General features: G+C 36.8%; 4 protein-coding genes and 2 long non-coding RNA genes across 11 annotated transcripts; 4 read left to right on the top strand and 2 right to left on the bottom strand.

The window, feature by feature from the left end:
• Positions 1–801: 801 nt before the first annotated feature.
• LOC120010526 lies at positions 802–1,350 on the bottom strand. Its single transcript, XM_038861315.1, has one exon. It carries the CDS (start codon positions 1,348–1,350, stop codon positions 802–804), a length of 549 nt encoding a protein of 182 aa, XP_038717243.1.
• A 5,584-nt stretch (positions 1,351–6,934) lies between these two features.
• LOC120011069 lies at positions 6,935–8,890 on the top strand. Of its 3 annotated transcripts, none has more exons than XR_005470981.1 (3): positions 6,935–7,998; positions 8,160–8,672; positions 8,865–8,890. It is a non-coding gene; the product is annotated as an uncharacterized LOC120011069 (long non-coding RNA). The 3 variants fall into 3 exon arrangements; XR_005470982.1 differs by having other exon boundaries at positions 8,873–8,887; XR_005470980.1 differs by lacking the exon at positions 8,865–8,890 and having other exon boundaries at positions 6,942–7,998; positions 8,160–8,271; positions 8,483–8,653.
• A 100-nt stretch (positions 8,891–8,990) lies between these two features.
• LOC120011068 lies at positions 8,991–10,263 on the top strand. 3 transcript variants are annotated; one of them, XR_005470979.1, is made up of 3 exons: positions 8,993–9,100; positions 9,298–9,767; positions 9,985–10,263. It is a non-coding gene; the product is annotated as an uncharacterized LOC120011068 (long non-coding RNA). The 3 variants fall into 3 exon arrangements; XR_005470978.1 differs by having other exon boundaries at positions 8,991–9,100; positions 9,350–10,263; XR_005470977.1 differs by having other exon boundaries at positions 9,298–10,263.
• Positions 10,264–13,629: 3,366 nt separating this feature from the next.
• On the top strand, positions 13,630–17,008 carry LOC120011067 (protein NRT1/ PTR FAMILY 5.6-like). Its single transcript, XM_038862099.1, has 4 exons — positions 13,630–14,043; positions 15,035–15,252; positions 15,346–15,893; positions 15,969–17,008. Exons 1-4 carry the CDS (start codon positions 13,908–13,910, stop codon positions 16,834–16,836), a joined length of 1,770 nt encoding a protein of 589 aa, XP_038718027.1. The 5' UTR covers positions 13,630–13,907; the 3' UTR covers positions 16,837–17,008.
• A 406-nt stretch (positions 17,009–17,414) lies between these two features.
• On the bottom strand, positions 17,415–19,200 carry LOC120011295 (E3 ubiquitin-protein ligase rnf8-A-like). Of its 2 annotated transcripts, none has more exons than XM_038862379.1 (6): positions 18,937–19,200; positions 18,778–18,851; positions 18,541–18,683; positions 18,395–18,444; positions 18,124–18,198; positions 17,415–18,034 (listed from the first exon to the last, which is right to left on the bottom strand). In XM_038862379.1, exons 1-6 carry the CDS (start codon positions 19,149–19,151, stop codon positions 17,551–17,553), a joined length of 1,041 nt encoding a protein of 346 aa, XP_038718307.1. In that variant the 5' UTR covers positions 19,152–19,200; the 3' UTR covers positions 17,415–17,550. The 2 variants fall into 2 exon arrangements, with proteins under 2 accessions (XP_038718307.1, XP_038718306.1); XM_038862378.1 differs by having other exon boundaries at positions 18,778–18,860; positions 18,937–19,197.
• Positions 19,201–20,183: 983 nt separating this feature from the next.
• Positions 20,184–23,007, top strand: LOC120010527 (protein FAR-RED IMPAIRED RESPONSE 1-like). The gene is made up of 6 exons (XM_038861316.1): positions 20,184–20,275; positions 20,822–20,912; positions 20,995–21,051; positions 21,432–22,005; positions 22,125–22,544; positions 22,730–23,007. The coding sequence occupies exons 1-6, from the start codon at positions 20,184–20,186 to the stop codon at positions 23,005–23,007; spliced, it is 1,512 nt and encodes a 503-aa protein (XP_038717244.1).
• Positions 23,008–27,044: the final 4,037 nt, after the last annotated feature.

Consider the following 27,044-nt stretch of genomic DNA (forward strand, 5'->3'; position numbering starts at 1 on the left):
TTCCTGCAATACACATTGATTTTCTGTAAATATTAATTCACATTTATTTTCTTTAGTTAGTTTGCTCACTGAAAATAAGTTAAAGTTAAAACTAGGTACACATAAGACCCCCCTTAGTAGTATGTTATCAGTAAGTTTTACTTGTCCTATGTGTGTTATTTTGTGTTTATCACCATTAGGCAGTGTAACATATGCATCAATGACTATATGAGATGAATCAAATAATGCATGATCACAAATAATATGATCTGAAGCTCCACTATCAATTATCCATTTACTAGCAGTTTGTTTAGAATTAGAAATTCGATTACCTACTACTACTGCTGCAGTAGCCATTGTATGTTGGTTCTCTGTTGAGCTTTCTCCATGGTTGACCTTGGCCTTGAAAAAGTCTATTATTTGTTCATATTGTTCATTTGAAAGCTCAACAGCAGCTGGTTGATCATTGATGTTGCTGTCCACCTGATTTGCTGAATAGGACTTGTTGTTTGACTGATTTGACTTGAACCTTTTTGATGAGTTAGGAGGGAAGCCATGTATTTTGTAGCATTTGTCTATTGTATGCCCCTCCTTTTTGCAGTAGTTGCAAGTCAAGTTCTCCCTGTTGGTTGGCAATGGCCTTGATCTATTATCAGAGTCCCTCTTTTGCCTGTCTGTGTTCCTTGGTTGGTTGTTTCTGTGATTTGGTTTGAAGCTCTGATTTTGAGTAGCATCACAAGCAGTAAATTTCTTGATTGCCATGGCAATTGCATCTTCTGAGATAGGATTCTGATTTGCAGTAACTTTCTGCTTCCTTTCTTCTTAAAGCAGGGCATTGTAAGCTTTATTTGCCTCAGGTACAGGCTTCATCATGAGTAGCTGGCTACTAATATGGCTGTAAGTATCATTCAACCCCATCAAAAACTGCATTAACCTTTCCTTGTCCCTCTTCACCCGTAGTAACTTGTATGTGTTGCATGAACAATTTCCACACTTATTACAAGCAGGAATTTGTTCATATTCTTGTAACTCATCCCACAGTGCCTTCAATTTGGTGTAGTATTCTGTCAAAGACAGATTTTTTTGCTTGATATTTGTTAGCTCTCTATAAATTTCAAAGACTCTGGTCTCATTGACCACTGAGTATGTATCCTTGAGGTCCAGCCATACCTCTCTTGCTGTCTTCCAAGATGAAATGCTTCCCAGAATTTGTGGAGAGACAGAGTTTGTTATCCATGTCTTTATCAAGCTATTTGCTTGATTCCATGATTCGTAGAGGGGATCCTCTGCTTCTGAAACAGGCAGTGTTCCATTTACAAAGCCTTGCTTGTTTCTTGCCCCTAGGGCATTGAGAAAATTGTTACTCCACATGTGGTAATTTGTGCTAGTTCATTCAAGAGATATTAACTTGCTGATGGAAAAATCACTAGGTAGAAAATTATAGGGATTTGAGAATGGATTCTGTATCAAAGGGTTTTGTATATATGGATGTTAAGGTATGGTGGGGTGAGTAGAGAAAATTGGTGGTGGGGTGGGTAAAAGGGGTTGTGAATAGATCTGTGATGTTGGCAATGTCTGTCCTTCACATGACAGTGTTGTAGCAGGAGGATTTGAAATTAGTGGAGGCAATGTTGCCTGATGATTTCCCTCAAATGGCACTGTAGCCACTGGAATGTTTGATGTCAATGGAGGTAAGGTATGAATCCCCCTCATAAAATTTGTGGCCTCAGATATAGCTGTGGACACCAATGTAGAAGTGGGTGTGATAACACCTGAAGAAGCTGGTGGAATAACACCAGTATGATCATGCTCCGATACCATGTTTGCAAATATTGACTACAAATATATGTTGCAGGTTTGAAGAATCAAGAGAAATGGGGGAGAGAAGAAGAAAGAGAAAGCATAGATGAGAGAAGAAGAAAAAGACGTTAGACAGAGATTGAATGGAGAAGTCTCTGCAAATTAGAACTCTGCACAATATATATATTACACCAGACAACGGTCATAATGATGTGACCTCATAAATGTAAAAATATAAAGAATAATAAAAATATTATTTGGTTTTAAGTGAAACGGTGAGTATAGGCAGCTGACTAAATATCAAACTTTGACATTAACTATGGTAAGTTAACATCAGTTAACAAAAGTGTAAACCCAGGCGCGAATTAGGTCACGCACGGGATCGCAGCGGGAAACCCAAATTCTCTGAACTTCGTTGTCTTCAATCCATCATCAACCCATTATCTTCAACCTTCTATATCTCTGATCTTAACAGAAATCAATGTCCAAACAAGTCCGTTGTCGGGTTAATATCGTGATTTTCCAAAAAAGTATATGGATCCTTTTCGAAGAAGAACAAGTCCACTAACATCGTGATTTTTCTGGCACAGACCTACCTATCTCTCCTGTGTATTTGATTGTGCTTTCTAGGCGAGAGGTGGTCCGATTTGAAGAAAGCCTTTTTGCAGATCTCGCCAAAGATGGAGCTGGACATTCTTCGCGCCGGAGAAGATGAATGTTGTTTATTATTTTTTCATTTTCAAAATCATAAATTAAAAATTGTCACGTGTCACAAATTGATAAGTGACATCCACATATACACCACATAGGAAATGAAAAAATTGAAAAAAAAAATCACTTAACGGCCACGTCAGCATTTTTAACGATTCTTGGACGGAATGACTAACATGTACCATTCTGATAAGTGCAGGGGCTTATTTGACCCAAAAAAAAGTTCAAGGGTTTTTTTGATCCAAAATGTAAAGTACAACGGCTAAATCCATACTTATCCCATATATATATAAGTCTTGACTTGTTTTAAGAGATATATTCAAGAAGCAGTTGTGATAAAAATAAACTCAACCCTCAGGACATCTAATTTAATCCAACTCTTATTTTTTAGATTCTATCTCATAGTATTTTATCCCATTCCAAATCTTAGATAAAGTATATCTAATTAAAGACAATTCTTAACAAGACTCTTAATATAATATCGCAGCCATACAAGAGATAAAACACTTTTTATCCACATCACAGTTGAGCTTGAAACACAAATGTGTGTTTGGATCTAATTCAAAATTATGACTGGAGTAACCTACCTTAGGTTTACATATCAATGTAGGCTTCATCAAGATACATCACAGCACAGAAACACAGAAAACACAAGTATATAATCAACCAGTCAATCTGACCACTCAAACTATCATGCACTAATAGGTTAAAAACCAACAAAAGAGTTAAGTAGAGTTAAAGGTGGGAGAGTTAAGTGAGAGGAGAGTTATGGGAGGAGGACTATCTTTACTTACCCATAGTTGGATAGAAGGTATAGTCAATGAGAATTAAGGATAGTAAAATATATGAGTTACAAAAATACCCATATTAAAGTTGAAATGATTGAAAAAAAATTTGAATGACTTAGGAAATAATAAACAAAGTTTTTTCTCACCTCACAAACTCCCAAATTGGAGAGTACAAAATACTGAGTTTGAGAGTTAAGTGAATAAATACTTCCTCCCTCCTTCACCCCACTTAACTCTCTCATTCAATCCAAGCAATGTGAAGTTACTCTTTCCTACTTAATCGTCCATGCTTAACTCTCCAAAATATCAGGTCTGCCTAGATTATTAGGAAGGTGAGTTAAGGAAGAGAGAGTTACGGGAGGAGGACTATCTTTACTCGGCCTCACTTGGATAGAAAGTAGAGTTAAGGAGTGATCAATTACATAAGTGAAAAACTTTTATGGATGCTTTTTAAATAATAAACAAACTTTTGGAGGTTACAAAATGTTGAGTAAAAGAGTTAAAGTAGGGGAAAAATTCTCCCTCCTTCACCCCAATTAATTCTCTCATATAATCCAAGAAATGTGAAGTTACTACTTCTTCCTTAACCCTACTCGTTTAACTCTCTAAAACATCAATCCAAGCAAGCCCTAAGACTCTATATGTATTGAAAGATGAAGACTTAAGTAGAGTTAAGAAGGAAGTTAAAGAAGAGGGAGTCATGGGAGGGGACTATCTTTGCTAACCGTTATTTAGATAGAATGTAAAATTAATGAGTTAAGAGATGTGAGTTATAAAAATACCCTTAAAGTTGAAATGAGTGAAAAAAATATTATGGATGATATAAGAAATAATAAACAAAATTTTCTCTCGCCTCACAAACCCCCAAATTGGGGGTGCAAAATGTTTAGTTAGAGAGTTAAGTGAAGTGGAACGTCCTCTCTTACTTCACCCCACTTAACTCGCTCTCTCTTAGAATTCAAGGAAACGTTACTCCTCCCTCCTTAACCCTACTCAATTAACTCTCTAAAATATCGATCCAATCTAGTCCTAAGTGAAAAAATAAAAAACAAAGCTTATCAGACTCAGTAGAACAACCTCTAGAGTTTCTTTGTATTTATCACACATAATCATACCACTATCAATGAACTTATACATTTACATACATACATACATCAACAAGAATTATCCATCCAACATCCACAACAAGAGTGCCTACTAGGCTAACAATCACAACAAAACCCACTAGACTAATCAATAAAAAGACCCACTAGGCCATCATCAGCAACAACAAAGACCCATTAGGCCATTCAATAATAACAAGGCGCACTAGGTCATCCAACAGCAATAAGGCCCACTAGGCCATCAACATCACCAATAATAACCATCGACAAGCTCTACAAATACCTCAATCAAACAAAAAGTATTCTTATTTAATTTAATCATAAATTTTTCACTGGAGGCCAATAAATATAGAACCCCTACCTCGATAGTAATATGAAATTGAGCTACGCGTCTACAAATTCTCCTCGTTCCCTTATAAAATATCGGTTTATTGCGGGTTATCAAATCTTCTAATCTATTAAACTGTTTAAAATAATTTTCTGGTGTCCTAATTATTCTAATAATTTATCCGGCCTAAATTGACCCACTAGGTGGTAGACCCACTTATAAAACTAATTAAACATCCTAGTAGGGGTGTCAAAAAAACTTAACCGACCAACCGATTGGCCGATTCTAATGTTAATGTGTTAGAGAAAAACAAATCGATTTTGTAGATGAAAAATCGATTGTTTGGTCGGTCTTTGAATTTTATACAAAATCGATCGGTTAAAATCAACCGACCATTATTAATTATATATTTATTAAATTACATATATATGTATATGTTTAATATTTATAGTTAGCTTAAGTTAAAAAGTTATTGGCTATATTTGATTATTTGTACTTAAGTAGTTAACTTATAGTCTTATATTTAGTTCTTAGTTTTAATAATTTCTTTACTGTTTTGTTATTACTGTATTTGTTAGAATGATTTGGACTTTACAAGTAAAAGTGTGATTAATATTTGTTTTGTTTGAGCTTTTTGCCTTTTAGTTTTTAGGGATCTGTAACACATTTAGGTCCTTTTTGAAAGAGATTGATAAAAGGTTGAAAATGCCACTTTTATAAAGGCTTGGTAAAAAACCGCCTAAATCGACTATAACCAAATGGTCGGTTATGACCAAAGTTTCTAGAAAACCGTCGGTCATCGATTATTAGAAACAAAAAAACCCAAAATTTCTGCCCTTGTGAAAATATTGTCAAAAACCGATCATCAACTTTACAATTCTGGTCAACCTTCTTAAAATCTATTCAATGGGTCAATTTATTTAAGATGGCTAAATTAAACAACGTGGGTCAAAATATTTAAACGAAAACACTACACTTCCTTACACTTTTGGTCCATAAGTATCTTTACACTTGCCACATAGATAAATAGGCAATAAAAAATTTCCATCAAGCCCATGCAAGAAATGTATATTGAACTTACCTAGATCCTCGTTTCGAAAAAGTTGAATTTCTTTATTTTTCTCTCTCCTACTTATCTTCATCTCATATTTACTTTTTTCTCTCTCATCCACGAGAGCCATGACAATGCCTACATAAATGTGTAAGTATGACCACAATAATATAATTAGAAATTATGAATGTGTAATTCTGAATTGAAATAATATAATTATCCTCTATTGTTTTGTAATCATCCAGATTGTTTATGATATATAATTAAAACAATATAATGTGTAATTATAAATTTCTCCAGTGTAATTGGACTGCAAACAATGTAATTACATATATATTGCCAAGGGCATCAAAACAAAAAAAAAAAGGATTCACATTGATATTTTTATGTTATGAACTCAGTCTTTTCGATGATTCAATATATTGTCATATAATTCTGAGAAGACAATTTTTAATTATGACATTAGAGTAATATATTATGAACTATGTCATTAAACTACTATAATATAATTATAAATTATCAATGTGTAATTACGCATTGGAATAATGCAATTATCACTGTTGTTTTGTAATTAAAAATTATCAATGTAATTACGTAATGGAATAATATAATTAAAAAATTTAATGTGTATTTATGCATTGGAATAATGTAATTATTTACTTTGAATAGAGTTTTGAATGTCCAGAGAAAGAGGAGAGCACCCCAACCAACTCTGAAGCGAAAACAACACAAACACCAAAGATAAACAAACCTACAACATGAAAGACCCCAAACACCAAAGCCATAACATGGAATACCCCAAACAAACAAACCCAAAAACATGGAAAGCCCTAAACAACAGCCACAGTAGCTGAAGCCGCCCTCACTAGCGGCCCACAAACCTAAACAAATCAACTTATGAAGATATAACTGTCTCATTTTATACAGCTCCTAATTACATTGTTTTGGTTGATAATTACACAGTATATGACCTTGATTACATTGTTTAGGTTGATAATTACACAATATCTGGCCTCCAATTTACAAATCGATTCCCAAACAAAATCAAATTTTTGTAAACAAAATCAAGGTCTTCACCCTACAAAATCAAGGTCTTCACTCTTCTCAGTGATAATCCTAAACAAAATCAATTTTTTTTGCGCTCTTTCCCTTGCTTTAAAAGGTCTCACATTTATAAATCTTCAAGACCACCACCAACCTCCACTAGTGTTTCTCCACGGCTTCCTCATCACCATCTAACAGTAGTGTCATCCTCTTCCTCGTCACCAAATTTACGGCGTTGTCTGCAGAAGATGAAGAGAGAGAGGTTGCGGGTGGAGAGTGGTTGGAGAGAGAGAAAGGCTGCAGATGGAGATTGATTGGATAGAGGGAAGGGAAAGAAGGAGAGAAGCGAGAACGACGTGAGAGAAGTGAGAGAAACTGATCCATTTTTTTTCTTGATTTTTGTTTGGTTTGAAATTGTCATGTCACAGTTTAATGTGTCATGCCACATGTGCTTATGTACACTTAGGGATGTGTGTTTAAGTATGACTAGTGCTATCGACATTTAAATGGGCATTGTACGCATTGGGTTCAAACACTTAACTAACGGTCAAAATCCAAATTTTAGTCCATGGATTAAAATAAGTCAAAGCCCACCCAATATTAACCTATTATTATATATAAATATGTTTTTAATGAAAAATCAAATTTATTATAGACTCTAAAAACTGAAGATTTCGCGCGATACTACGGTGAGTCCGACCCCTTTTATCTACTCGCGAGAGTAGTTAGTTTGTTGTGGGGTCCTTCGTGACCAAAATGACATCGTTTTGGTGCCGTTTCCATTCTGTTTCTAACGAAACCGACGTCGTTTTCAATTATTTTTTACCAAAAGCTTGAATAAGACAAAAGAAAACGATCAAAAGCTTCACGGATGCTCGATCTATAGGTGCATGTATCTGCTTTTCATGTATTTGTACGGGTGAACGACGTGGTTTCCACATTTCCTCAAGCTCTCTCTTCTCTCCTTTCCTTTCGCTTTCTTCTTTGGCCAGATCAGATTATCGATTTTGAGGGTTGATGCACGAGTGTACGCCGGAGCTGGGCTTCATCATCGAGAGGCTTCAGGTGATAATTTCGGAATTAGATTTCTTTGTGGCAGGTAGCTTACCAAAGTCTCTGGATCTAATCGATTTCGATCTAATCGGTTTGTGGGTGTGCGGCGGAGGGAGGGTTTGATCATCGTTGTTCTTGGAGGTGAGTGGGGACTCGACCATGCCATTAATTTCTCAAATCGTTGCTTAGTTGTTGTCCCTTTTTGTCTAAATTCGTAGATGTAGACGAGATTGAGTGGTTATTGTGATATTTGGACTGCTTTTGTGATATTATTGGTGGATTTTTTTGTTTTTGTGTGATAGATCTTCTCTACAGTAGCATAGGGGAATCAAGTATGATCCAGGAGGAGAAGTTGTTATTCGCTGCTGCTTTAGAGAATTCGGCAAACCAAAAATTTGTTCTGCTCTCTGACAGGTTGGTTTTCTTCGCAACTTCTTTGATTTAGTTTGCAAGATTAAGCCATCGCAACAATATTTTTGAAATTAAGGCTTCTTAATGCCATAAGATTGTTATATTTCATCAATAATGATTTAGTATCGTAACTCCATTTGGTGTTCTGCCTTAACAAATTTTAGCTGTTTTGTTTGTAAAACTAATTTTTCCATTGCATTTGTCATCAAATCAGCTAAGGTGCTGTGAATTTTTCATCATGGCCTATCTCTGTTCTTGGTTGGGTTTTGTGGGTCGGTGTTCAAATTCCTATTGATTGTGCTTCTTTGTGTGCTTGCTGAGAAGGAAATCTTAAAGCCAAAAGATCAACCACAGAGTGCACTACGAAAAATCACTTAGCAATTCACGAAAACAAAATCACCCAGGTAAGCTTCTGAATTTATTGGTGTTGTATTGGTTCTTTATTTTGCTTCATTATTTTTTTGCTCTGCTTTTTGGCCCGCTGAGATCTTCATCTCTGATTTTCTGAGACCATGACTTTCTATTGTTTTGATACTTTTTTCATCTATCTAATTTTGTTTCATGTTCTACTGGGGACTTCACTCTTCTTATTGGAGATTGGTAGAAGACTAATCACTCGGTAGGTTCAAAATATTGTCTGTCTGTCTTTGATAGTCTGTCACGTGTTTGTTGCAATGCTTAAGAGAAAAATTACAAATTGATAAGGAATGATGTTTTATCGTTGCATATATTGAAGGCTATATATTAGTCATATGAAAATCACATGCTTCCTTCCCTTGATGATGTCCTGATTAAAGTGACGGCAGCGCTGAATCTTTCACTTTTCAACAAGGTATGATACAAACTTCTCACACTTGAAGGTTTTCTGATTGTCATGAACACGTTTGCCTTTTTTGTGCATTGTTTTTCTATGCATGTCCCTATACATATGTAGCTCTAACTGTGACACCTTCCCTCTCATTCTATTGTTGTTGAACATTTTTAATCCTAGCCACTCTACTCATTCTTTTGTTGTTCAACATTTTTTAGTTGCCTTATTCACGAAGATGGGCCTTTCTCATTGCCTCATCGGTTTGTGTAGGCAGTCAGGCTTCTACATGTTTGGAGGAGATGGTTCCAGCACATGATCTGTTCAGAATTCCCCATTTATGCACCTTCGAAGGTAGGTTGAGAATTCATGTCTGTGATCTGAATGTTGACTATACCGATGATGCTTTGGATGCTTGGAGTTGACATCTTGTGTGCTTTTGTTCATCTCAGGTGAGTCTCAATGTTGTTGTGTTGTTGTCATTGGATGCATTTACTGTGTCTTTTGGAATTTTGCAGGACTGATATGCTTCTTTGGTTAGAAGGAGGTATGTTTGTTATCGTTCCTGCATGATGATTTCTTTCCTCCCTGTTTTGAAATCAACATTATACACACACAATAAATCTAAGAGCTGGTACAGATGATGGAAATTAAGCTTCGCAAGAAACCGATTCTGCAAAAATTGTTTCAAGTAATTTCATCCTTGCTCATTCAAATGATTGACCAATTATATTCGTTCAATGCATTTCGTATATCCTGAAATTTTGTGAAAAGATGACAAAAATGAGATCTCTATGCTGTAAAAAGGAGTTAGATGAATTTTCGACTTTCTTCTGCAAAAAGGTTTTGTTCCTGGACTTTCATAATGGATCATTAAAATCTGTTATTTCTTTTCTTTGCTTTTGCAGAAGATCAATTCATTTTTTCCAGCAAATGTGAAGCCATGGGAATTTCAAGTATTGTGAGGGTAGAAGATTTTGATGACAGCTAACTTTATCTTTGTAACTTTGTATATTATATCAAGATGATTCACATATCGATCCAAAAATCTCTAAACTTGCCCCTCACTAACCTCTTTTACATGTCTTCACTTCAGGACAAATTTTGGTTTTGATTTCTTTATCAAAGAAGCAGGTCTTCAGCTGAAGCAATGAACTTTTAAAATAATAATTTCTTAGTTTTAATTGCAATTACGTTGAATTCAATGCATATAACTTCTGTCTCTGCATTTTAGTTGATAAAATCAGCTCTTCAGAACCTTACTATTGAAATTTCAAGTTCAACTATGTTCTCATGCCAACAGTAGACAGGAATTTAGCACATTCACTCGATCAAACAAGAGTATGACATCTCTCCTTTTCATATCAACAACAAATGACAATGTGAAAGACAACATTGAAACACCCCCCAACAACTCGTGGGTCCCATCTAGTATAATATATTAACAAAAGTTATACCGGGTCAAACGCGTTGGCAATCGGGTAAAAAATGATCGTCTACTCCCGGTAGCTATTACGACCCAAGAAGGGCTGGGTTAGGTGCTACTTGCTCCGGTGAATCTAGTGGTGGTGTCCGTTTACCGAAAAGATGTCGGAGGTGTCCAGATCGTGCGTTTGAAGCTACGGTGGGACGCTGCTTTGTGAGAAGATTCTAGTTGCTACAGTGGTCCATAGAGTTTGTTGAGGGTCGGGTTGTGATCGGGTTGTGCTTGTGCTTCATTTGGGACCAACGGCGGCACAGACCGTGATTGAACATCGAAGAGGCCATAGATGGCCATGAGAAGGGTCTGCATTGGGAGGAAGAGGGAAGGAGATTTCTTTTTGTGCACGAATCTCTATAGAATGGTATAATTTTATAAGGGTTAATTATACTTTTAGTCACCGAAAGATCGGCTTTATTCATATTTAGCACCGAAATATTTTTTTGTTACAAAGTGATCACCTATTGTTTCAAAATGAGACAATTAGAGGATTCGGTCAGGTTTGCTACAGTAATGGGTAGATTCCCGTTGACGTGGCATCCATTCAACATATTTGCGTCAACATCTACTTATGTGGCAACAAAAGAAAAATTAATAAATGCTTATATGGCGACAAATATGAAATTTCAGTTAGATTTTTAAAAATAAAATTAAAAACCTGGCATTAAAAAAAATTTCTCTACAAAAGAAGTCGATGAAGATGACAACATCTGCTCCAGCAACTCTAAAATGATCTAGATTTGCCAATTCATCCTTCTTCATCCCTCCAGCTAGTTCAAACATCTCCTATTTCCGGCCGGCAACTCTCAATGCGGTGGGCGTGGTCTTTCTAAATCAACGGTGCACAAAGTTGCGGATTCATGGTCTAATTCTGATCGACATGGCCTTGTTAGTCTGCTTTGGTCATTCCAACATCACTGTCAATGTAATTGCCCTAATAGACATGGCTTTGGTTGGGTATCGAATCTTGTCACTAATCAAACTCATATCAAATTCTCGTCCTACACTACCACATTCTCGGATACACGCCCAAATCTCAAAGAAAACCCTAAATCTAATCAATCTTTTGCTGAATAAAGTCCACCACCAATTACTCACCTTAACCAGTTAAACAAAACTACCCCTGATTCAACAACGCAACGCGAGATTTGCATAGTTTGTTGACGACGGCTTGGCCCTTACGCTTCGATAGAGACTTGCAACAAGATTTACTTTTAGTCTTGAAGATTTACAAATGTAAGTGATGCCAAAGCCAGTTCTTGATCTTTTTCCGTTTTGAGTCTGGTAGTAAGAGAGAAAGTAAATTTTAGAGAGAGAAGAGAGGGAGGAGAGGTAGAAGAAGAGTGCAGTGCAGTGGTGGTGTTCGTTGAACTACGGTAAGGGAGAGAGATTCACTAGAGAGGACAAATGGGGAAGGGTATGTTGGGGATTTTATAGATTTATGTGGTAATATGTAAGAATTAACTCATTTTTTATTAATGTCCAAGTCACATGCCAAATAAGCATTTTTGACCAATAATTATAGAGTTAATGCCACATCAGTAGGTATCCTGACCGAAATAGTGTTCAATCTGCCTGCGTGATTGAAATATCTCATTTTGAATTAATGGGTGATGACTTTGTAGCAAACAATCTTTCGATGCTAAAAATGAACGACGCCTATCTTTCAGTGACAAAAAGTATCATTAACCCAATTTTATAATATATATATTTTGATTAATTCTTTTTATATCAAACCCGATTCTCTATTGTCTCTATTGTGATCTTTCATTTAATCACGTCACTCTGTTAGTTTACTATTCTGTACACGTCTTCAAATTATTTACAACTATGCCACCAACATATTTAATAAACTACCATCTGGTTCACAGCGTGACCAGACCTTATGTGCTATGGCAATTTGGGTCCTTTGGTGCACTAGAAACTCTATTATTCATGATGGCATTACAATTGACTCGGACGCTCTAGTGATAAAGGTTCGTAACTTCTCAACTGAATTTCTTTCATGCCAGTCCAATCGGTGTTTTGGCCCTTTGCCAACTCCCTCTTCTTCGCTGAATAGAAGGTGGGAAGCGCCTACTTTGGGCAGCCTCAAGCTTAATATAGATGACGCCATTTTTAAAGAGACGGATGAGATTGGCGCGGGAGCAATATTGCGAAATGATAGAGGAGAGCCTGTGTTGTGCTTGTCTAAGAGGCTGCCTGGGAGGGTTGACCCTGCTTTTGCTGAGTTACTCGCAGTTATTGCTGCCCTGAGATGTTTGGTGAATGAGGATTGGCTGGATTTCAGTTTAGAACTTGACTCAACTACTATTGTTCAAGCACTGACATCTGAGGAGTATTTAGAGTCTCGAATGGGTGTTTTTGTGAGGGAGGCGAAGTCTCTTATGGTTAGGCTGGTGTCATCATATTCCTAGAGCTTGTAATTATGTAGCTTACTATCTAACTAGAGGGGCTAAGAATCGATGAAGGAAATCTATTTGGCGAAATGGCTGTCCGCTGGAAGTCGAATCCCTGGTTAGCCAGGATTGTCTTCATCTCATGTAATTTCTTCTGGTTTTAATCGGTTTCTCTCAAAAAAAAAAAAACTTCAATTCCAATATAAACTCGATGTTTACTACTCTCAAGCCTAAATTTCCACAATTTTAATTTTTTATATCTCCACTTAATTTTTTTAATATTATGATATCTCTAAATTATCGAGCTTCACTTTAATGTACCAAGGTCTAATGACCTCGAGAAACATGTCAAATTAATTTAGCCTAATTTCAAGTATTTTCTGGATCACACTCTACTACAGCAACGGAATCCAGAACGAAGCTTATCAAACTCAACAGAACAACCTCTAGGGTTTCTTTGTATGGATTTCCACCAGTGGAAGTGTGGAATACTTGATAGAAAAAAATACAGACATTAAACTTAAGCAAAAACAGTATTAACGAAAAGACCACACAGCCGTTAAAGTAGAAGACAAAACAGGACATAGTTAAAGACGATGTGTTACACAATAGTGCAATTCTTCCAACTACACTGCAGCTATGTGTACGTACAGACTAAAAACTAACCCACAAGAGTCGTATGTCAGCTTTTTGCTGCGTATTATACCCCATAACATTGTAATTGACATGGATGCTATTCCCATGTACACGAAGTTCCTATGACATTTTTGAGTGGAAGGGATTGACTGATTTCTCAACCTCAATAATTACTAAGAGGATCAATGAATAAAACATTTTTGGGTCCACAAAGCAGATCCCCCACCCCTCTCTCCCATATAAAGAGGGTACAAACCAAAGCGCTCTCTCCACAACCAAAACCTGCAGCATCCGCAGCGCTATTGAAGATCATATTATGGATATAGAAAGGGGAGCAGTAGCCAGAGAGATTGATGAGGAGAAATGGGTTTATGATTCTTCAGTGGATCATAAAGGAAGAGTTCCTCGTCGAGCTTCCACTGGTGTGTGGAAAGCCTCGTTCTTTATCATTGGTAAGTCACCATGAAAATCTATCAACTACCCTTTTATATATTGTTCTCTTCTTACCATCTATCTCTACTTTAACACCACAAAGTCTTAAGCATATCTATCTTTATGTGTTTCTATGATCCTGCCCTGCCTGTTTTTTTACCTTAAAAACTGTGTCCGAAACCCTGAAAGGCTGAAACTAAATCCATCACAATGATCACAAGTCCCTTGTCTTTGCATAAAGTTTGTTTGTTGTTATGTCTTTTAACAGAATAAGACGAAGTTTGAGAGATTATTGTCATATTTTGGAATCTAGCTTAGCTAAGGTCCAAGGGATGGCCCACTACAGCACCTTGCAGGTTAGTGCTACCCAGTAATGGGTTATCCTGTTAAGATTCAGAGAATCGAAAGTTAAAAAAGACATTAAATAATTGCCCTTAATTAATTCATATATAGCTCGATTAGATGCCTAAACCATGACATATTGTCTTTAGTAATCCTTTATTTGTTCTTGAATAGGGTGGACACTACACTACATGTGAAAGTGATACTAGTGGTGTTGAAATCTAGCTAGCTTTGACTCATTTTTCGAAACTAAGGGCTCCAAGGCCTAGCTTGATGTTGATATATGAAGAGCCTTTGAAGGTATTGGGCCCTACTGTTTCACCTTTTGGGCTTCAATAAAAAGATGCCATATCCACAAAACGGCCCACTTCGAATCTCTTATGTTGCTTTTAATTAATACCAACAAAAATTTGAGAAGCAAAATTTTGTGCTAGAACCCAACAACAGTAATCGTATGAAACACCCGAGGCACTCGTTAGATAAGAATAATGTGTATTATCCTGACGACCAGGGTTCGAACCCTCTCTCCCGTTTCAAAAAAAAAAAATAGTAGTTGTATGAAAAACTGAAAAGACATTAACATGGCATACCTACACAAAGTGGAGGTTCAACTATTAAGTATTTTTGACTGACTAACGACCATGATATTGTGGTTGAACTGATGAACAGCAATCGAGTTCAGTGAGAGACTGAGTTACTTTGGAATTGCGACTAGCTTAATCATTTACCTGACTAAAATAATGCACCAAGATCTCAAGGCAGCTGCAGAGAGTGTCAACTACTGGACTGGTGTGGCTACATTGATGCCCTTAATTGGTGGTTTCGTAGCCGATGCTTACTTGGGTCGATTCTCAACGGTTCTTTTCTCATCAATTCTCTACCTCATGGTATATAATCTCATTTTTCAACTCTAAACTGTTACGTTCAATTCTGTTAATTCACAATCTTGTCTCTCTTTCTTTGTTAATGTTGGAAAACAGGGTTTAATTATGTTAACAATGTCATGGTTTGTACCGAGCCTTAAGCCTTGTGACGGTGGTGATGTTTGTCGTGAACCGAGGAAGGTTCATGAAGTCGTTTTCTTTCTTGCAATCTACTTGATCTCTGTTGGAACTGGAGGGCATAAACCTTGTTTGGAGAGTTTTGGAGCAGATCAATTCGACGAGAATCACCCAGAAGAGAGAAAGAAAAAGATGTCATACTTCAATTGGTGGAACATTGGACTATGTGCAGGACTTCTACTTGCTGTGACTGTAATAGTTTATGTGCAAGACCATGCGAGCTGGGGCATCGCAGACATCATTTTCACCACAGTCATGGCTATTTCTTTGATTATCTTTGTTCTCGGAAGGCCGATTTACAGATACCGAAAACCAACTGGAAGCCCTTTAACACCATTGTTTCAGGTTCTTGTAGCTGCCATTGCAAAAAGAAACTTTCCTTCTCCTTCCAATCCAGCTGAATTACATGAAGAGTACAAGTCGCAGAAGACACAAGGAAGACTTCTCTGCCACACTGATAAACTTAAGTAAGTTTTGCCAAAACTCCCAATTTGATCGCAAATTATATGTTCTTAAAATGTCCTGGTATGCTTGTGCACTAGGTTTCTAGACAAAGCGGCTATTGTAGAAGAGAAGGGAAGCTCAGTTGAGAAACAGAGTCCATGGAGACTCTCAACAGTGACAAGAGTGGAGGAAATGAAGCTTATTCTCAATATGATCCCAATATGGCTCGGTACTTTACCATTTGGAATTTGTGTGGCACAAGGCACTACATTCTTCATCAAACAGGGCACCACTCTGAACAGAAAGATTGGTAATGATTTCCTGCTTCCCCCTGCTTCAATCTACGCTCTGGCTGCCATTGGAATGATAACTTCTGTCGCCATTTACGAAAAAATCTTAGTACCCTTACTAAGAAAAGTAACGGGGAACGAACGAGGAATCAAAATGCTCCAGAGGATTGGAATTGGGATGCTATTCTCAATCACTACGATGATCGTTGCTGCTTTGGTTGAGAAAAAGAGACTTAATGTTGTATCAAAGAATCCCACAACAGCTTCAACTTCCATGAGTGTCTTCTGGTTGGCTCCACAATTTATCATCATTGGTGTGGGAGATGGGTTTACTTTGGTAGGCTTACAAGAGTACTTCTATGATCAAGTTCCAGATTCGATGAGAAGCTTAGGCATTGCCTTCTACCTTAGTGTGATTGGGGCTGCAAACTTCCTTAGTAGTCTCTTGATAACAGTTGTTGATCGAGTTACTGAAAAGAGTGGCCAGAGTTGGTTTGGGAAGGATTTGAATAGTAGTCGCTTGGACAATTTCTACTGGCTATTAGCAGGCATAGCTGCAGTCAATTTGTGCATCTATGTGCCAATTGCTCAGCGATATTCTTACAAGAATGTGCAGAACGTAGCCATCGCTGATTGCCATGACGGTGACAGAGCTGCAGCTGCTTCAATGGCTTGAAGCTTATACATAATCATTATCATATCAATAAAATTATGTCTTCGTGTTTCCCTAATTTCCTTTAGCACTAAAAGCCTGGTTTCTCATACTACACTTAGCAGATACTTCCTAGCTCTTTGTTGACATCGCCTTTGCGGCGCAAATAGTAATCCAAGCTTTGTAATAATCTAAATCAAACTGCATTTTTGCGATCCCTGTGAATTGACATATTCATAATCAGGTATACTTACTTGCAATCTGCCAAAAAGATACATTATGGTGTGCACTCTGCACATAATCAGCAGCCAGAAAACCTTCAATAACATCTAAAAAGTAGTAATTAAGATTATGGTATGCACTCTACTCTGCAAATAGTGTGATTCAACCACCTAAATGATGCCCGCATAAAACTACTCAATTACATCTCTCACATGATCTCACATAGTATTAGCCACATAAGTTTGCATTTGAAAGAAGCGTCATACCTAATTAACGACTAGAAACTGTAAAGCATAACATTAGGTCGTTCTCAGGGGATTCGCGAGGGCTTTTTGCAGCAAATTATTCAATTTGTAACACACAGCAATAGGAGCTTAATCTTAAAAAAGTTATGTATCCTTAATTATGTAAATTGTAAGGACACTTTACATCTCAACTGACACCAGACATGCTCTTACAATATCAATAAGAAGTTGTATATGGAAACAACTTCTCTGTATCAGCAGCATGAACATCCTATACAGCCCGTCCTCGTGCACGAATATTGATGGCTCTGGATGCCATTGCTCTCAAGTTTGCTCGAGCTAAAGTGAGAGAGTTCCCAGATATGCCACTGGTTTCCCTAAAAGCCCCCATGAATTCCTCTCTCTGCAACCTTAATGCCAATGCAGCATCCTCATTTTGACTCAGCGCTGGCGCCCCTCTTCTCCTTCTTGTTGTTGTGCTTCCATCTCTGCCCACCAAACGTCCAAGATCTTCTCTTTGCAGTCTTTCTGCCAGTGCAGCATCATTGTCATCTTGATTTGATGATAGTCCTCTTCTTCTTCTCACACTTACATCTCTGCGATTGCTTGATGATGGAGATGGTCTAATATTGCTGTCACTTTCAGCTTCTCTGCTATTTAAGGCCCCCGCAGCCTTCCTTGCTTCAACTTCTTGAGGAAACAGTAGTTGAATCGTGTTCCATAGAACAGTGTTTACTTTACAAGACCTTCCATTGCTGCAAATTTAAACAAGACTTTCAAGAGCTTCCCAACAGTATTTATTCTTTGTTACATTGAAATTACTTGAGCCAAATTACAATGTTACCTAATAAGCTGCCTGCACTTTGGACATCTCTTTCCACATTTATCAGCAGCAGATCTCAAGCATTTCTTACAGAAACTACATCAAAATAGAACTACTCAGCCGCTAATGCATCATGTATTTGTCTTCAAATAAAAGACAGCAAGTACTTAAAAGCAGGATAATTAGTGGTCTAACAACTGATAACGTTGGCAAACAAATGCACTACTACAAAAGTGATTTGATCGCAGTTGATGAGCAGTAAAGGAACCCCAAACCCAGATAATGTTCTTACCTGTGTCCGCAAGGAGTGGTGCTAGGCTCAAAGCAGATCTCCAAACAAATCTGCGAACCACATTAAACCCATTTAGGAGTTGGAAGAAAACCACAACCCAATAAAGACAAAATCATTGAATGATAGAGACAATAATACTCTCTTACCGCGCAAGAAAGCTCCTCTCTAAGTTTATCCATACATGGAAGAGCTGGATTGGAGCAAGAAACAACCGAATCCTGTGATTTCAATTCATTTTCTCGAATTTTCTTCTTTTCTTCAATTTCAACAACCTTCTTTTGTTCACTCTCTGCAAAAAAGAAATCGAAAGTAGATGAGTTTCCATTCCTTACCGGCTTTCAAGATTTTCGAGAACAAGAAAACAGAAGAAACAAAATCAATACCTTCCTTGGCAGTTTCTTTTTCATCCAGATCAAGCACCAGTATTGGAATCGAAATGGGGCTCCTTCTATGAGCCCTGCGTTTCCTGAACAGATCAATCAAATAAATTTCCGTAAAATAAACTTAAATATTACAAATGTAAGGTGATTTTTATGTGATACCTTCTTGAATTGGTGGAGGGTGGAGTCTTGAACTGCAGATCGGACCTCTTCTTGACCTTATTCCGATCCGGTGTGTCTTCAACAACGAGACTAGCTACAAGAATGGCCTCCTCGTCCCAACCAGCCATGGCAGCCACTGATTTGAATCTCGGGCTGAATAAGTTTTCCCCATTTTGTGCTAGGTCTGGCTGCTTCTTGTGTTCTTCTTTCGCCATTTCTTTCCTGTGTGTTTGGGAAAAAGAAGAAACGAAATAGTATCAGTCTCTGATCCATTCAACGGTCAAATATTTGAAATGGTTTATGTGGCCACTTTCTCCAACGGCTATAATTCGGGGTCTCTCTATTTGGTATGAATTAATACGTTATATTATAGGAACCAAGGGAAACAAATGAATAAAATATAATAAATAAATCTGAGTGATTATTCCTTTCTCAAAATTATTAATATTTTCGATTATCTATGGGAATTTCTAACTAGACGCGTGGTAGCGTATACAAAATTACAATTTTAAAGGAGAAATTTTATTTATACCACATAAAGTACTAAGTGTACATTATTTTTTTATTTACATATATGTCGATGCAAAAATCCGCACGACTTTATACATTAGTACCTGATGTTAAGGTGTGACGCGAATGGTGAACCTATGTACCTACAAGACAAGAACCGACAGCCCTTCATGGCCTGAGGACCCTCCGACGCTCAAGTTAGAAATCTTTTAAGAGAGAGAAAGCAAGGAGCTTCAAGTGGATTTATAATGAGTACCTCATTCATACTCCTGAAGTTCTTTATATAGTTGTTGAGGAGTTCTTTCCTGTTAGGATTTTCTTATCCCAAATTTGGTTTGAACTGTTATTTGAAATTTGAGTTAACGATTCCTCTTCATCTTATGGTTTGAATTTAAATCATTTGGATTTGAACCTTCTTGGATTGATGTGAGGAAGCTTCTCTGTAGCTATCCTCATGTATGAAATCTTTTTTGTTGGTCTTCATTTGCCACTTGTGTATTGATTCAGCATAGGGATTTTTATCCATCCACAATTTATATCCCTGTTTGGAATGACAAATATACCCTTTATTAAAAATAAATATTAAATATGTATTTACATATTAAACTAGAAACTTATAAATTTGCACACAAATCCTCTAAAAAAAGATAATTCTATAGGTCAAAAACTTTTCAAAGCAAGATTTATCGAAGAAGTGTTGAAGATGGAATATAACGAGATATAAAAGGATTATACGAATGACTATCATCTTCAACAACTGGAAAAAAAAAAAAAAACCCATTTTCGATAATGCAAAGAATGGTCGTGGTGTAGAGATAAGAGTTTTAGGGTTTGTTTCATATATGGTACGATCAACAAATACCCTCTGATTATTTGTCTAATATGATTTTAGAGCATGTCCAACGCGGTCCCTCAAAAGGAAGGAAAAGTCATTTTGAGGGGGAAAATGACATACATACATAATCTTTAGTGTACATAATACACATAATCTATGTGGCATGCCAACTAGGCATGTCACATAGATGTTTTACACAAACCCTAAAGCCCACATGGTTTTCCCGCTTATCTCTCCTTAGAGTACCACTCTTTTCTAGACTGCACGATACCCACTCTCATGTGTTACCCACTCTCACACGTTACAGCCTTCTCTCATCTTGTTGAGTTTACGATACCTTTGACGAGTTATTCTCCGACTCCGACTAGAAGCTTCTTTGTGTCTCTCTCTTCTCCGACTCCAGCTAGAAGCATCTTTGTCTCTCTCTCTTTTCTAACGCTGACTAGAAGAATATTGGTTTCTCTCTCTGTTCCAACTCATGCGCCTTCCTTGTGTTACTCCCGACGACTTATGAGTTATGAGTTTCCCTAATTGTTCCAGGTTCATATTCTCTTATTCAAAGTCTTTTATGAACACTGTTGTTTATGTTTTGGATCTGAATGTTTTTCTGTTGGATGTGATAGATGTTGATGTTATTCTTTGTTGATTTGTTGTAACTGAACTAGATGTGGTTGAATCCCATGTTATTCCTTTTACATTTGTTGTGTCTGAAGTATTATTTGACAATGTTGGTGATGAACAATTGTTGTTCCTTTAAGATGTCTTTCATGGTAGGACTTTATCAATGGACATACCCATTTTTGTAATGTCATTTACTTATTACATTATGTTTGAAAGCGTATTTGTTAACCAGTTCTTAATGCATTACGAATAATCAGTGTATTCAAACCAGTTATTCGTTGTATAGAGATTTTCCTTGTTAAATAGATTGGTCTTACTTTGATGGTGGGACTTTATCATTGGGATACAAATTTTTATCATGCCAGTAGCTTATTATATTAGGGTTTTGAAAGTGTATTTGTTACCCAGTTTTTAATGCATTACGAATAACCATTGTATTACTGAATTTATATTTTTTCCTAACAAATATATGTTTCAATATTCTTTTTGCAGTGAAGATATGGTTTGACTTGATGATATTGATAGTCAGATCAATATCAATCAACTTGATTGTGTTAATGATTGTGTTGAGACTGGTACAGAGATTGTTGGATCGAATGTGCCAGTAATAGGAATGATGTTTGAATCGGTTGATGAGATGTTTAAATTTTACAAGAAATGTTGTCAAGTAAATGGGTTTTCAGTCAAGAGGAGGTCATTAACGAAGGATGCAAATGGTGATTACAAATATATGATATTTTCATGCAGGAGGTCGAATAAATTTGTATCACGTTCGAAGAATCCAGTCAATCATCGTGGTTATAATAAGAATGAGTGCAAGGCGAGGCGTGTTGGCAGACTTTCTGTTGATGGGAAATGGAAGATTACATTGTTTGAAGATGTCCACAACCACGATTTAAGTCCTAGTCATTCCAGATTCTTCACGTGCAACAGGGAAATAAATCCGTCTATGAAAAGACAACTAGAGATTGATGATATTGCTGGAATTCGACCGAACAAGAGTTTCAATTCATTTGTCATTGGTGCCGATGGTCATGATAATATTCAATTTCTGGAGAGAGATATTAGAAACCTTCTTGCTAGGACTAGGCGTTTGCACCTTGGTGAATGAGATGCTAATGTCGTACATGATTAATTTCTTAAAATGCAAGCTAATAATCAGGGGTTTTTTTCATTGATAGATTGGGATGATAATGGGCGTTTAAGGAACTTTTTTGGGCAGATCCGCGCAGTAGGGCAACCTATCATGAATTTGGTGATGTCATTACATTTGATACGACATACCTAACTAACAACTATGACATGCCATTTGCCCCCTTTGTTGGTGTCAATCACCATGGGCATTCAATACTTCTTGGTTGTGGTTTGATCTCTAGTGAGGACACTAAAACCTTCGTTTGGTTATTTAGGACATGGTTAGAGTGCATGGGTGGTGTTGCTCCTCATGGTATAATCACTGACCAGGATAGGGCAATGAAGAATGCGATTGAAATTGTCTTCCCAAACACAAAGCATAGATTATGTTTATGGCATATCATGAAGAAGGTGCCTAAGAAATTTGGTTCACATAGAGAATATGAATCCATCAAGCGAATGTTGGCCGAAGCTGTTTATGACTCCCATAGCATCGACGAATTTCAATGTACATTTTTTTAAAAAAATTTCTTTATGCTTACTGGCAATAATTTTTTTTTATTACATTTGTTAGTTATGAGTTTATGTATGTCAGTGCCTTGAATACACTATATAATTCATAGTGTAATTAATTAATTACAACGTGAACATCAAATTTATTTATATAGCTGACAATTCTTTGTTTTGTCTTAGATAAATGTAGTCTGCTTATTTATCTACATAATCTGGATGGTAATTCTTGGCTGGAGAATATGTACTTGGAGAAAGAAAAGTGGGTTCCTATCTACGTCAAAAAATATTTTTGCGCGGGGACGTCAACAACTGGTCAGAGCGAGAGCATGAATGTTTTCTTTGACGGTTATGTGAACTCAAAGACAACGTTGAAACAATTTGTCGAGCAATATGGTAATGCTTTGCGGAAGAAAATTGAGAAGGAATGTCAGGCGGATTTTGACTCATCCCACAAGTAGTTAGTGTGTGTTACAAAATACGAAATGGAAATTCAAATGCAAAAAGCAGTGACTCACTCGAAGTTTTTGGAGTTTCAGAAGGAATTGAGTGGGATGATGTATCGCGGTGTCAAATCAATGTGTACCGTTGATTTAGGGACACAATACATTCTATAAGAAGACATTTTTTATGGTGAAGGTAGCAAGAAGAAAGTTATGTTTACTGTAATGTATGATGGATTTAACGTTGGGTGTTCTTGTTTGAACTTTGAGTTTAGGGGAATTTTGTGCAGGCATGCTATAACTGTCCTTCTGGCAAATGATGAGTATTTACTTCCTGCATCAGTTCTTCAATATCTAATGATCCGATAATCAAAAGAGGGAAAGGACGCCTACGCAGTGTGATGAAGAATAAGGTTTTTAAGAGGAATTATGGTGGTAGCACGAGCAACGCAGCTGGAGGATCTGGGACAAATGAAGATCTAGGGTGTTAAGTGTTGTTATCATTCCAGTAGCTAAATATATTATGTTTTAGTAGTGTTTTTGTATCACTGTTTTTAATGCATTATGAATTAACAATGTAATTCTCGATTGTTATCATTCCAGTATCTAAATACATTATGTTTTTAGTAGTGTTTTTGTATTACTGTTTTTAATGCATTATGAATTAACAGTTTATTTAACATATCTATCCGTGGTAGTAACTTATTACATTATGTTTCGGTAGTATGTTTATCCACTTGTCAATTAATTAACAGTGTATTTAGATCACGATAGTGATAGCGTTCAAGTTTGTCTTGTTAAATTCATGGTTTTTCCTTTTTATGTCAATGATTTATTAAAATCTAATATGATAGTGTATATTATTCGTTTTTATGACCCAGTTGAATTTGTTCCCTAGTTTCTTCATGGAAGTTGAATTCGTTATTATTACACTACGATTATTATAATTTATTTGACTTTATTACTGTAGTTTGGTTTCTGGGTTCCATTTGTGTTTGTAAATCAAATATTCATCACACTACGAGGTTTGTAATGTATTTATTGTGTATGGACAAATCTATAACTACCATGCATTTGTGCATATGAGGTTTAGTAATGTGTGTCTATTCATCTCACATTTGTTAATGCATTATGAGATAACCATATATTTACCTACAAAAATGCTTCAATCGATGTGGGGAGAAATATACATAGATTGTCATTTCAAGTTATAAGTCTCACTTGACTTTTAAGCATCCAAACATCAACAAAATTATAATGGTTCAAGTAACATGGTGAGTTTAACAAGTCTTCCCTTCCCAATTACATAACTAAAGAAATGCCTTGCTCATCATTTCCACTTTTTTGTAGTGATCCACATCCCATGAATATCAACCATCATTTAAAAAGTTATGAATGTATTTTGCCCTCAGTTGGTAGATGTCTGTACATTGCACACTTTGTGTCCATAACATATTCTTTGCTCAGAGAAGGCTCCAGTGTCTTGCAATCATCAATATTGCTAATTGTCAACTCCTTCCCATGGACATTTCTTTTCGGCTTTTTCTTTTTCACCTCACACTCAAAGTCCGAATCTTCATTTGGTATGCGTTCCTTTTTTTTAATACCCTTTACCATTGAGTTAGGGGTATATTTAGTCTTCAAACTTCGAGTTTGCTCCTGGTCAGCTATTTCCTTCATTGCTTCTACCCTTTTCTCATTCATTTCATCTTCATTGAACACTAATTGAGCTATGATATTATCATAGATTGTATCCTCTTATGCAGCCTCTTCTTTTTCTAATAATTCACTGTCAGGAATGACAAATTGGTCATCACGTGACTGCCATTTGTCATTAACTTCAACGATCTCCAATGTATTTCGCACCGCATCTTTCAGCATTTGAATCTCATCATTAAGCTGAACATTTGTGGCAATCACTCTATCCAATTCAACTTGCAGCTATTGATTTTTTCTTTGTTCATTATCCTTCTCAACCCGGAGCAATTCAAGAGCATACATTTTAGACTTCAACTCTTCCTCCAATTCTTGTATTTTTTGGGATGCATCAATTGATTGATGTCCTCCTGAATTTGTTTCAACATCATCTTCACTGCCATCGTCAAATTCAGATGATGGATCACTGTGAACTGAACTTGTCACGCCCTTCTCTCCTAAGGTATACAAAGTGTACCTATTCCCACAAGAACGTGACCGACAGGGGACCCCATCCCCCGTACCAAGCCTTAATCCAATATATAAACCTAATAAAGTATATAAAATGAAAACAACTCCTGAGACATATAAAATAGTCTCTCCAAAATACCATACATACACTCACCAAAACCATCGTAGTATCTATACAACAACGAAAATAAGAAGACATGTCTACCTGAGATCAAACTGAGTAAATACGTAATATATACAAAATACAATACCCAAAGTCCTCACACTCGGCTAAAGAAACAACTCGAGACTACACACCAGCTCATGCGTCTTGCCACTGACCATCGTCACCTATATCCAACTCACCTGAAAGGGAAATAAGAAGAGGGGTGAGCCAAGAAACTCAGTAGGGCATAGAAAGGGAACACCGATATCCAGAAATAAGAAAATCAAGGAATTTGATGCATAATATGAAATACAATTAATATGTAACTATCAGTAATCCAATCAAGTAACATGACAGTCGATAAGGATATACAACACCGTAACCACAAACACCAGTCTCCGGTAATCCATAATCCATAATCCACCCTTGGACCCACCCTAATCCCCGTTGGGTGTCTCCTAGTCCAGGTCCACATCGAAACTGGATGAGGATCCGATATCCTAATAGCATAGCCTACACCAGAGAGCATCCCCTGTGATGCACCTCACCTCAGACGGTCTACAGGTACGTACCCAGTTTATTGTATAATCCATTATAATCCAATATATTAAGCTCCTATATGGGCCCCACAGTCTACATCAACCATCTCCAATCACCTCACTCCTAAAAACATACCAACAATGATAATCAACAGAGAATACGTGTAAAACATACAAACAGGTCGCATTTTCACCCCCGGAAACCGATAAAACCAAAATATAATAAGAGTCCGTGAAACCGAAACCCTAGAACCACACGCGAGAGACACGGAAACCCCTACCTGGAAATCAAGATACTGATCGATACTTTTTATTGCAAGAAATACTTGCAACTCAATACCGACGGGTTTATCCCACTCGCAAGTGTACGTGCCGAAAGACAGTAAATGGTGAATGGGGTCGAATCCACGAGGACTGTATTAACTACCAACTATAACTACTGACAATAATGTAAAATAAATATTAACTACTTCAAATAGCAACTAATAATAAAATTGAACTAAATATCAATGGATGAGAACTAGCTTGGGTTTGGCTTGCCAATTACCTCCACCTGTGCACACAGATTAATATGCAATCACACAATTTAAAAGTCTAACAATGTCAATTGAAAGGCCTTGGTCCAGCTGCAGTCAATTAGATTTCCCTAAACAACGATCCTGACTTTGGTCCAGTTGCAAGATCTTTTCTTATCAAAGGAGTCTTGGTTGGTCTATCCTAAGAGTTTCCTAAGACAAGCATAAGCACTAGGAAATCGACAGTTGCACAATCTAGGATAATGGTCTATTACCCAATCAATTATGTGCTATGTTCCCAAAACTTGGATCTTACGCAAGTTCTTGTTACTTCGTCAAACACCGGGTCATGGTCAGCCGAATATGTTTAACTAACAATTCCTAAAATTATGATGTTGATCAGGCATGCATAACAATAAGAAATAAGCAATCAATCCAGAGAACAAAGAATTAAACTTAGTCTGATTGTCAATTAAATCTGTGCACAAGGTTTATGGTAGAAGTATTACCAAACCCTAGCTAGAAAAGAATTTAGCTACACATAGTCATAATAAAAACCATAAAGATACTCATTAACAATGTTCAAATCAATGGAAGAGTGGAGATTTGCTGAAGAATTGATTCGCCGAACTTGATATTTCTTCTCCTCCCTCTTGCCGTCACACTCTCTCCAATAGTAGCCCTCAATCG

This window comes from Tripterygium wilfordii, chromosome 12 (genome assembly GCF_013401445.1).
Source record: "Tripterygium wilfordii isolate XIE 37 chromosome 12, ASM1340144v1, whole genome shotgun sequence".
In the NCBI taxonomy this organism is placed as follows: domain Eukaryota; kingdom Viridiplantae; phylum Streptophyta; class Magnoliopsida; order Celastrales; family Celastraceae; genus Tripterygium; species Tripterygium wilfordii.

What these genes read in the sequence shown, in the direction of transcription:
- LOC120010527 (XM_038861316.1), top strand. Translation starts at nt 20,184, where the DNA reads ATGACTATCATCTTCAACAACTGGAAAAAAAAAAAAAAACCCATTTTC. An exon ending in CCTTTAAGATGTCTTTCATG is followed by an intron (nt 21,052 to 21,431) that starts GTAGGACTTTAT and finishes ATTGATAGTCAG; the next exon opens with ATCAATATCAATCAACTTGA. An exon ending in GACTAGGCGTTTGCACCTTG is followed by an intron (nt 22,006 to 22,124) that starts GTGAATGAGATG and finishes TTTTTTGGGCAG; the next exon opens with ATCCGCGCAGTAGGGCAACC.
- LOC120011067 (XM_038862099.1), top strand. Translation starts at nt 13,908, where the DNA reads ATGGATATAGAAAGGGGAGCAGTAGCCAGAGAGATTGATGAGGAGAAA. An exon ending in AGCCTCGTTCTTTATCATTG is followed by an intron (nt 14,044 to 15,034) that starts GTAAGTCACCAT and finishes ACTGATGAACAG; the next exon opens with CAATCGAGTTCAGTGAGAGA. An exon ending in CATCAATTCTCTACCTCATG is followed by an intron (nt 15,253 to 15,345) that starts GTATATAATCTC and finishes GTTGGAAAACAG; the next exon opens with GGTTTAATTATGTTAACAAT.
- LOC120010526 (XM_038861315.1), bottom strand. Translation starts at nt 1,350, where the DNA reads ATGTGGAGTAACAATTTTCTCAATGCCCTAGGGGCAAGAAACAAGCAA.
- LOC120011295 (XM_038862378.1), bottom strand. Translation starts at nt 19,151, where the DNA reads ATGGCGAAAGAAGAACACAAGAAGCAGCCAGACCTAGCACAAAATGGG. An exon ending in AAAAGAAACTGCCAAGGAAG is followed by an intron (nt 18,684 to 18,777) that starts GTATTGATTTTG and finishes TCTTTTTTGCAG; the next exon opens with AGAGTGAACAAAAGAAGGTT. An exon ending in AAGTGCAGGCAGCTTATTAG is followed by an intron (nt 18,035 to 18,123) that starts GTAACATTGTAA and finishes TTAAATTTGCAG; the next exon opens with CAATGGAAGGTCTTGTAAAG.